This window comes from Morone saxatilis, unplaced genomic scaffold, assembly GCF_004916995.1.
Source record: "Morone saxatilis isolate NCDOM2014 unplaced genomic scaffold, NCSU_SB_2.0 Contig2, whole genome shotgun sequence".
Taxonomy (NCBI): Eukaryota; Metazoa; Chordata; class Actinopteri; family Moronidae; genus Morone; species Morone saxatilis.
Window position 1 is genome coordinate 15,579,256 of NW_023339762.1, and position 10,380 is coordinate 15,589,635.

A 10,380-nucleotide genomic window follows, 5' to 3' on the forward strand; every position below is an offset into this window, starting at 1 on the left:
TGTCAGCGTGTTTCACCTGAACGAACTGGTCCGGCAAGTTATTTCTGGGCTGGTGTTCACGAAGCCCCACATATATCGATCCGCCAGCGTACCTGCCGCACGGACACTGCGTCTTTGGAGACAGTCCTGACCTGACTGCACGGCCATGAGCTCCTTCGCCGCGTTTCTGATCTTTCTCTACGCTGTCGGATTTGTTGGATGTAAACCCTCGTCGCCCTGTCCGAGTGGACAGTTCATGCTGAACAACCAGTGTGTCCTCTGTCACTCCACCTGCTCCGAGTGCGACGGACATGAGCTGTTTAAATGCACTACCTGTGGAGTTGGTAAGTAAAGATGTCCTGTGCACGTAGATTTAAACACGGTATCTAATCGTGGGTGGATTTTCCAGTCTTAAATCTCACAATATGTTTTATGACGGCTTAAAAAAAGTCATGTTTTGTATTGCATACTTTGTGGAAGGAAAACAATATAAATGATCAAGAGCTAAATAAATGTTTAATCAAAGTTAGTCAATATCTTTGCCATCAACTGACAAATTTCTTACGCATTTCTCATCATTTCTGTATGAAATGTGCAACATATGAACACCAAATTGCTCACAATTGGCCCAAATAATTGCCCTGCTTTGATTTGTTTGGCTCCATTGATGCTTGATTAAAACAAAGCCATGTCACAGACTCATTAATCCAGCTGAAAAGGGAGGTGGAGGGTTGTTGTTTTTTATCATCCTATTTAATGGTTACCAAAGCAAAGTTGTTTGAGGGCTTTCTAAATTAGAGGAGGAGCATTCCGTTCTGGTTTACCATTTACTCTTGTTAAACAGTCACAGATTGGCTGTGAAACATGTTGATTTTTCTGTCACAGGGGCACCTTTGAAATTGGTAAGAAATGAAGGTGTGATCATTTTCCTCCTGGGTTTTCACAGTGTAATCTGATCACGTCAGAATGGGGCCTTTGTTAATCAGAGGGAAAGGAAAAAAATATCTCCTCCGGCTAGAAGTATTACTGTTTCGGTTCACTGGGCTTAACCTGCAAAAGCTGCAAGTCTGTCTCTCTTTCTCTCTCTTGCTGTATTTTAATGTACATTTCTGCAGATGATTTTTGTTGCGTATACTTTAGTACTATACAGTATTGGCATCTGATCCCTGTGTAGCTGTGTGATGTCTCTTGCGAAAGAACATCAAAAGCCAAAAGTCTCTACCCCATTCCTCATGCTCTGTGGTTTGTTGTCATATAGGAGCCACATTTCTCTGCGAGTGCTGAGGTTGAGGGGAGTGTAAGGGTTAGAAAGGCAGCAGCAGCTTGTTGCCCTTCTCCTCCCTGTCTTGCACATCCTCTGTGCAGTGTTGAGCAGATGAGACAATGCTGTAACTCAGCTGCTTCCAGAGATGCCTCAGGTGCCACAGCTAGGCTAGTGGCAGGTGGCAGAGTATTAATCATTAGGGCCGACACAAGACTCTGTCTCTGCCCACAGCTCTGATCTCTCATCTGCTTCTGATTGCCCTTGTTTACATAAGTTGGAGCATCATCAGTCAGGAAATGGTCTTACACTGTGATGTGTTATTTGCAGGCCTACAGTCAACATGCTAGGCTGCAGCCATCGGTCTATCATGGCTTTAACATCAATTTGTTCTGCCACTTATTTTCTGTTTTTGTCAGTAATGCATATGTAATGAAATGTATGAATCCTCCCTTTCCTAATAATTACCACTGATTCCCTTGTTAAGCCACATGATCTTTCTCCAGAACAGTGTGCATCAATGCTGTAATTTGCTGAAGGCACTGAATTACACACAGTTGGCAACATGTCCTTTAATTTTTTCTTCATCCCATGTAATCGTCAGGCCCATTTGGCTCTACCTCTGTATATATTAGGAGAAACTCATTGATTTTCACTCTCAGAAGAGTCCAGACTTTTGGAAAAGGTGTTTCCTGGCAAGAGATCCATATGGCTAATAGCATCTTCATCAGAGGAAAAAAAATAGAGTATGATAACAGGTCCTCCTCCTCCTCCTCCTCCTCCTCAGATGAAGATGGACAGGAACGTTTCCTTTACCAAGGTCGCTGTCGGACACACTGCCCCCGGGGACTCTATCCTGACAGGGGTCACTATTCCTGCCTGCCCTGCATAGCCAATTGTGAACTCTGCACAGATGGCAACATATGTGCCAAATGTCGGGAACACTACAAACTCCAGAATGGGGTCTGCCAAACGGCGTCCTGTGAAATAGGTACATGTAAAGCAGTTTTTGAGTTGACTGTAGCTTAAGAGAAAGACATTCAAGCTTGTTATGCTGGGTCTCTTTGTTTCAGGGCAGGTGCAGGACCCTGATACAGGAGAGTGCATTGACTGTGAGATGGGTTGCAAAACATGTTCCACGGGTAAGTCACACATGCTTGCTGTATCAGCCCCATACCATTCCTTCCCTAATGTAAGCTGGATCTGCGATGTACATTAAAGCACTGGTGATAACAGCGCACTGTATAAATTTAGCCATTACTGCATGAGTTTGCTCCTCCGCATGAATTCTAATTAATCACCTTTTCTCATTTGTACACAGAGGACCCTGAAATCTGCAACAGCTGTGTTGAAGGTTATTTTCTGTGAGTTTTTTTCTTTGCTTTTTATTATCTTTGATAAGTGGACTTTTCTGGCTTCCCATAGCCTCTTCTATAAAATCAAGTGTGTTCTCAAGTATTATTTTAAAGACCTAACATTTAATACTGAGGTTGCAACTCACAATTATTTTTGATCTGTGTATTTTCTAGTAATTGACAAATTGTTTTGTTTTTTGAAATGTCCAAAAATAGTAAAAACAATTGCCCACTGCAATTTCCCAGAATTTAAGTTGACATATTTAAATTGCTTGACCAACACGCAAAACCCAAATATATTCCGTTTCCAGTCATGGAAGACTAAAATAACCAGTGAATATTCAAGTTTTGGCATTTTTGCCTAAATACATTGATTTAAACAATTATTCAATCAATCAACAGTTCATACAGTAAGTACAGTCTTTTTCCAAACACGCTACCAAGAAATAACTAACCTCAAAATGACCTTGTAATTGTTTTTATGTGCGAGACAAAGAGTTGGAAAAATTGATATGCAGTATGTGGATTAATGTACATATCCATATATTTGGGTTAGAAATGTGGTTAATAATTCTTCACTTCAGAGAAACTTCATTTCACTCGTATTTCTGTTTACACCAGCAAATCTCTTGGACCAGTGTCTAACACAGGTTACAGAGCTAGAACAGACCTCCAATTGTGTACTTTTCCCCCGAGTTTAGGCCTCCAGGTATTGTGTGAGTCAGGTTACCTTCCATTCCGAGTCCTAGACTGTTACCTGAGCCTCGGCTTGAGCACACAAGAGTGGTCTGCTTCACAAAGATACTTAACAGAGTATGTTTTTATGTTATGTGTGAGAGGGAGAGGAGAAGAGAGAAAAAGAGAGCAAATATAAGTGGAAAGCATAGCCAGTAGCAGGTGTGATTATATAGGGCGCACCATCTTGACTTCACTGACTGCTCCTGTGAATCACAGTAGGGGAGGGTTGAAGGCAAATCCACCGCTTCACTGCACTCACCTGCTTTTACTGCTGTTACATAGGTGCAGTGAGATAGTGAGTCTTCTTCTGTAAATCTACTTGTGTAACTTTTACTTCAATAGTAATGGTTTTAGAGATTTAGAATGACAGGTTGCCTCAGTAATTTCTGTGGCTGCAGTACTTATTACATCTACTATGAGGCAAACACCAATAAAAGAACCCAAATAGAGCATTGGGCGATCTTGAACAGCAGGAAGAAGCCTCACTGTGATAGATTGTGACAGTTTCCAGCACTTAAAGAAATTCCGCTACTGAGGTTTTGCTAGTGGTAATGAAAAATGTTAAAGTTAGACACCTTTGGCTTAACTGTGAATCTGTGGGGCTTGCATAAAACACTGAGCATTAAAAAGAGTTGCAGCATGATGGATGCTTGGTATTTATTGACATTCATCTTCTCTAAGGAACTAAGTGCAACTAAACCAAAAAATTGCTGTTATTCACACTTAATATGGTTCATATTATGTATTTACTCAAGCTTTCTTAACTTTAGGGACCACATAGAGCTTATTTTTACCCTTTCTTAACTAATTCAAGGAGTAACAGCCCTAAACAAAAGTTGCTTTGGAAATGCTGATGCACTCTTCTGGAATGGATAGTCTAATATTTGCACAGAGGAATTCTTAAACATCCCGCAGATTCTTAAGTAGTGTACTGTTTCCAGGCCAGAGACAGGGCCTGGTCTGCACCAGCTGCTATTGTGAGTGAGTTGATGGATGCAGTGTGGCGCCTCCAGCTGTTCCTTCTCAAACAACCACCGCATCTTAGCACCAAATCCACGGCAACGCAGCAGGAAGTGCAGCCTGGGCTGTCAGTGGTCAGATTCTCTCATGTAGGGAGGTGGCAGAAAAGGCAACAGAGGATGTTGTACTATATAAGCTAGGGGCTTATTGCTGTTTAATTTGTTTCATTTAGAGTGGAAGTCTGTAAAGTAGGAGTCACTCTTGCATTAATGTTTTATATGTGACATCTTTGCAACTCAATATCTCAACTCCTTTAGGCTGGATTTTTTTAGGACAGCCGTCTCATGTTTAATAGCTCAGTTAATCCCCGAAGGACTGATAGGACAGGTTAATGACAGAAATCTCCCCATGCCTGTGGGCTACAAATAAAACACCAATTAACTTTCTGCCTTAAGAAGAGAACAGAGGCTTGAAGAAAAACAGCCTACATTATGTTTTCATCTCTGTTTGCCATCCTTACTGATGTTTGATTGAGTGCACCTTTTGGCTGAGGACTGCATTGAAGTCAACAATAGAGTTGCAGGTGTGCTGTGGACTGACTCAGTGCATGTTGAGATTGCCTCTTGCATGTGGTGTCTTTTGTCTTTTCTCTTGTTTCAGTTCGACAAGCCTCAGACTCATCCATGTGGGCAAAGGCTGCCTGCAGCAACATCCTTTTTTGTTTTTCATCCACTGTAAAGCTTTGAAAGTGCCATTCAATCACAATAGTTTTTGTCACGTCTTTGATAATTCAATAGCTTTGTTCTGCATATTTGCATTAGAAAAAAGAGCCTCCTTATGTGTAATAGCTGTGACAACCAGTTTTTGTCAATCATTTTTTGATTGATTTCACACACATGGACCAAGCATAGCTTTAGAAAATTAGATTATTAATATAAGGTTTCGAATTAACCTTTTCCTTTACAGTTTCAGACACCAGTGTCGCAGGCATTGCCCCCAGAGCACCTATGAGGACAGGAGCAGGGGTGTGTGTCTGTTGTGTCCAGCACCATGCACAGACTGCAGGGGTAACACACGCTGCCTTGCCTGCCAGCCTGGCTACTTCCTCAATGGTACCAGCAGCAAAAAAGTACAATTTCTGTTTAAATTATGTGGCATACTAAAGGAGACAAATGAGTACTAGTACCACTACTAGTAGAGTTTATGTTTAATATACTCTTAAATCACTGTGTGTTGGAGTAATCAATCATTCTTGTTTAAGATGATGGTGACACTCTTGAGTCTTCATTTGGATTGCAAATCATACCCATGTCAGCAAATCTGTAACATGAGACATGCAAATGTAGTTTTATGCAAAGAAGGAGTAAGGATTGTGTTGTTAAGTTGTGTTCTCTATGGGCATCTCAGTAGAATGGCTGAGATGTTAAATAAAGCCTGTAGCTATTAGACACATTATCAATATTATTTTAACACTGGCAATGCGATTGTACATTGTGTCAGACAGGATCCACCACAGACGGCCAGCTTATTCTCTCCTTCAGCTACAAGGTCCTGTTACAAAGGATCTAGGTCATTGTTTTGTGGCTGGGAATTTGGATGGAATTTGGAGGGGGAAGATATCCTGGAAGAGCAGACAGAGGATTTAAACAGTTGTGGACAAAATGAAGAGATGTGCAAATCTTTTCTGAGACCTCATCAGTCACTTGAAAAAAACTACACTAATGCTAAACATGTTTTGCAAATTAAAATGACTTTTTGGTGTTGCTCTCTTAAAATGATCTATGTTTCGGTAACAGATTGCGATCAGAGCGCAGACTGCACAAGATAGCCTGGCTTCCAGTGAGACTTCCCTGAATTAATACAGGTTAAAAAAGATAGTGAGGTCGTAAATAGATATAATGTACTGTATTGTCTCTGCTTGGTTTATCAAGACCACTATTTGCTAATATATATAATGAAGTGTTGTACTGGAAAATAATGTCAAGTCCTCACTGTTCTGCTCTGCCCTGTCAGGAGGTGAGTGTATTAAACAGTGCCCACAGCAAACCTTCAGTGAATCCAGTGGGTGGCGCTGCCAGCCTTGCCACAGCTCATGCCAGACATGCCACGGACCTCGTTCAACAGACTGTGGCCTGTGTCTTGGTGGGAACCCTCCTCTTCATGGACAGTGTCCTCTGGTCAACTGTCCATTGGGACAGTACTATGAGGGTAAGAGGAACAGCCCTGGTGAGGCCTCATTTTTGGCTGTTAATCTTGGTTAATTTTTCTTTTTGCTTTAGAGATGAGTAACGTCACAGGCTGGTGAGTCATATGTGACAAAATGTTTTACACGAACACAAAGCACTGAATGGCAAATGAGTATCAGGGGACAGTGGAGTCAGAGATTATACTGAATAACACAATACTTGACTGGTTGATTCCCTGATCAAAATAATTGCTTTTCCTGTGTGCGGTCATCAGAGTCCAGTACAGTGTGCCTGGAAATTGGAAGGACTTAGTGTCTTGCTCAAGGACACTTTAGCATGGTAGATGCTTGCCATTGAGACAGGGGCTTGAACCCTGCTGAAGGGCCTCTAGGTTGAAGGACAGTCTCCTACTCACTGTGTCACCCTGCTGCATATGTACTGCATCACCTTTCATTCAAGAGCCATTTCAGTGGAGCAATTGCAAAAAGCTCCGCTACCTCAAGCACAGGGCTCTTCACCAGCTTCCTCTTTGGTGTCTGTGGCAACAGCATTGGAATACAGTTCTCCATTAACAATACAGGGCTCATTGGTTTGATTATTTACATCCTTGACTGGATCTGTCTGTCGTTCATTGTCAGCAGTCGTTTCGCCGAGTATTTTTCGAAATTACCTACTGCTGACCATTGTTGACTTTCTAACAGCAAAGCACTGAGCTGCATTGCACAATGCTGAACCGTTTCTATGTCAGTAACAGGTCACGTTGGCCATACACAGATTTGAACATAAATGGTTTATGTGCATTGATGATATCTCAGTGACCGCCCAGATTTTTCCTGGTTCATGTCAGCAGTAAGTCCAAATGTATTCTGTCATAATTTTTTGTGTAAACCACCATCACAATATGCACATATTTCACACATCCTTTTCACATCAAGCTGTAACAGTGGTTCAAGAGATGTACCTATAATAGCAGGTAATATGTTGCAGGCTTTACACACTCTGAAAATACAATGTGGGCTGTACTGCACTCTGTCAGTGTTGAGCATTCAGTGCCACCAAGCACCTTATTATTCATCACTTCCTATCATTTGTGACTCACTATGCTTACAGTTTATTATGCTTCCCTCTAGAGGTGAAAGTGGGTAAAACAGATTTTAAAACAGGAGATTCTCAACTCAGCATCAGTTATAACAGAATTTGATATCTCCCTTTGTTCTGTTTGTATGAGGTGAGGTAACTCTGTGTTTAATTTCAGGTAAATACGGGGAATGTCACGCATGTGATGCATCCTGTAAGACCTGCTTTGGCCCACAAGCACTTGATTGTTCTTCATGTTTCAAAGGTACAAATATTTACTTTGTTCAGTCACAGCAATACATTAAAAAAAAAAAACAATTCTTATTGTTCATTGTGTGCATCAAAGGATATTTCCTGGACCAAGACAGTTCTTGTGTAGTGCAGTGTCCATCCGGCTCCTATGCAAACTCTGCCACTGAGTTGTGTGAGGACTGCTCGCCAAACTGTGAGGCCTGCGTGGACACCAGTGATAACTGCATCAGCTGTTCCAAAAGCAACTATAAGCTTTTTCTCCACAAGGGACGGTGCTGGTCGAATTGCCCAGAGTAAGCAAGCTAAGTTAGTAGAATGATGTAAAACCTTTGCAATGATTGTATTGTATTTCGATATTCATGCCTTAACAAATCTCCTGACTAATTTCAGAGGTTTCTTTGAGACAGCAGAGGGGTCATGTGAAGCCTGTGATGGCTCCTGTCTGACATGTGACGGGATCAAGTCACAGTGTCTGTCCTGTGCTGATGGCCACTACTTAGAGAGTGGAAGGTGTAGACTCAACTGTTCACTGCGGACATACCCTGCAGACGATGGCACCTGCAGACGCTGCCCCCTCCACTGTGATGTTTGCTCAGATGACAGAACCTGTTTCAGTGAGTTATTAGATCTGTGGGCACCTATGATTAAAAAGAAAAAATATTCCAAGTAGATGACATTTTGAAATGAATTATAAGACACTGTATCACAAATTGAAATCTCTTGTCACAACGGCACCACCCCTCCTCCATATCATTTCAGAATGCAGTTTCCTCTACCTGATGCTGAACGGTGTGTGTAAGGCTAGTTGTCCCATGGGGTATTATGAGGACATGGAGGAGGGCCGCTGTGGTCAGTGCCACCCGACCTGCGGCAGCTGTTCAGGACCCCTGGTGGATGACTGTGACACCTGCTCAACATTTAGCCCCAAACTCTATAAGGGTGCATGCTCCAAAGACTGCCCCACCAGTACATACTATGAAACTGAAGCTATGGAATGTCAAGGTGAGCCTCTCAATACATACATACTGTACAGTAGACGTGTTTTTTAATCTCTGAAGTAATTAATCTCAAAGGGGACATACTAAGATTTGCAGCCAGTGAAATTGAAATCCAGCCTAACAGGAAAGGTTGTAAGGGTTTAATATAACTGGTTGATCAGAAAAATCAATTCCTGAACTTACCGGTTATCAAAGTAAATAAAGGAGAGGCCCGGATTTCTTCAATGACAAGCTCAGGATATTGCAAACGTTTGAAAAAGACAACATTTACAGCTGCATGTTTGCTTATTATTCAGAAAGTACTAAATCCACCACGTCTACAATCGCAACAGCGTCACAGCCGTGTATTATCTGTAAGGGTTAGTGATAATGAAATACAATATGTATTTAAAATAATCATTTATCTCTGAAACATGGTGGTGATCACACCCTCTTTTATAAATGTAGTGATATAACAATGACGCAGTCTCATTTGTTTGATCGCGTCCAGAGTGCCACCAGACTTGTTTGAGCTGCTCCGGCCCAGATGCAAACCAGTGCACCCAGTGCGAGAAGGGACTTGTGCTGGATCCAAACACATTGTTGTGTGGTGTGACGGGTGACACAGACTGCCCACCAAGGACCTACCTACACGATGACCAGTTCACCTGCATGGGTTGCCACCAGCACTGTTACTCTTGTGAGGGTCCAGGCAACGATGCGTGCCAGACCTGTGCCGTCCCCAAATACCTTCACAGTGAGCACTTTCCACCAATGTTCAACAGCATACGCTGACGTGGTTCAGGGTGTAAAATAAACTCAAATCAGCAGAGAAGCTGATTTTTAGCATATAACAAACATATCTCCAAACTATCGTTTTTCCAGAGACCTGATAACAGATGCCCTCAGTACACTATCAACACTGCATATTGCTCTCCTGAGAATATTTCACTGTCTCACTTAAACAGCTGCATGTGATTAATCAACAGTTAACAACAGCTGGATAGAGTGATGGTAGCTTATATACATGTATGGTTAAATTTACACGCTTGGAAAAAATAGCAGCACTTAAAATTTCAATTCTTTGGAGCCTTCAAAATGTTTTTTTTATATAAATAACTATTTATAATGAAGCACTGAAAAGATTTGAAGTGCCAGTCAAAGCTAAAGAACTAAAAGAAGTTGAAGATTTACTACATGTGTGATATTAACGCAGTCGGCGGCAGGAACATTATTAATAAAGAAAGACGTGGATGTAACACAACAGACAGTTAAGCTACCTGGTCTCATTGTCTGACTAACAGATAAAAAGCAGAGAAAAAGAAAGGACAATGTGTGGGAGTGTAATCATTTGCTACGCAGTATATTTTTTATGGCAGTAATAAAGTTAACTGCGTTTGGAAGAAGAAGAAGAAGAATCGAGAATAGAAGAATAGAGTTTTCTTCCTGTATGAAAATAATGAAATGAAAGTACAATTTTACTGACCAACATCACAAGTTAAATGTTTCTTGTCGAGCTAAACTGCAAGACTACTCCAGTATGTGTGCACTGTACACTGTCCAGCTGCTGTACTGTGCCCTCGATGAGTTCTGCC

General features: G+C 41.6%; 1 protein-coding gene across 1 annotated transcript in view; it reads left to right on the forward strand.

Moving 5' to 3' along the window:
- Positions 1-10,380, forward strand: part of LOC118330061 (proprotein convertase subtilisin/kexin type 5) — a 13,008-nt gene continuing 2,628 nt past the window's right edge. The window contains exons 1-11 of the mRNA XM_035664444.1: positions 1-323; positions 2,028-2,231; positions 2,314-2,382; positions 2,562-2,604; positions 5,260-5,405; positions 6,307-6,501; positions 7,735-7,821; positions 7,903-8,101; positions 8,199-8,422; positions 8,568-8,810; positions 9,297-9,542. Of these exons, the coding sequence (XP_035520337.1) occupies positions 146-323; positions 2,028-2,231; positions 2,314-2,382; positions 2,562-2,604; positions 5,260-5,405; positions 6,307-6,501; positions 7,735-7,821; positions 7,903-8,101; positions 8,199-8,422; positions 8,568-8,810; positions 9,297-9,542 (1,834 nt within the window). The 5' untranslated portion in view covers positions 1-145. The remainder of the gene's footprint in view (positions 324-2,027; positions 2,232-2,313; positions 2,383-2,561; positions 2,605-5,259; positions 5,406-6,306; positions 6,502-7,734; positions 7,822-7,902; positions 8,102-8,198; positions 8,423-8,567; positions 8,811-9,296; positions 9,543-10,380) is intronic.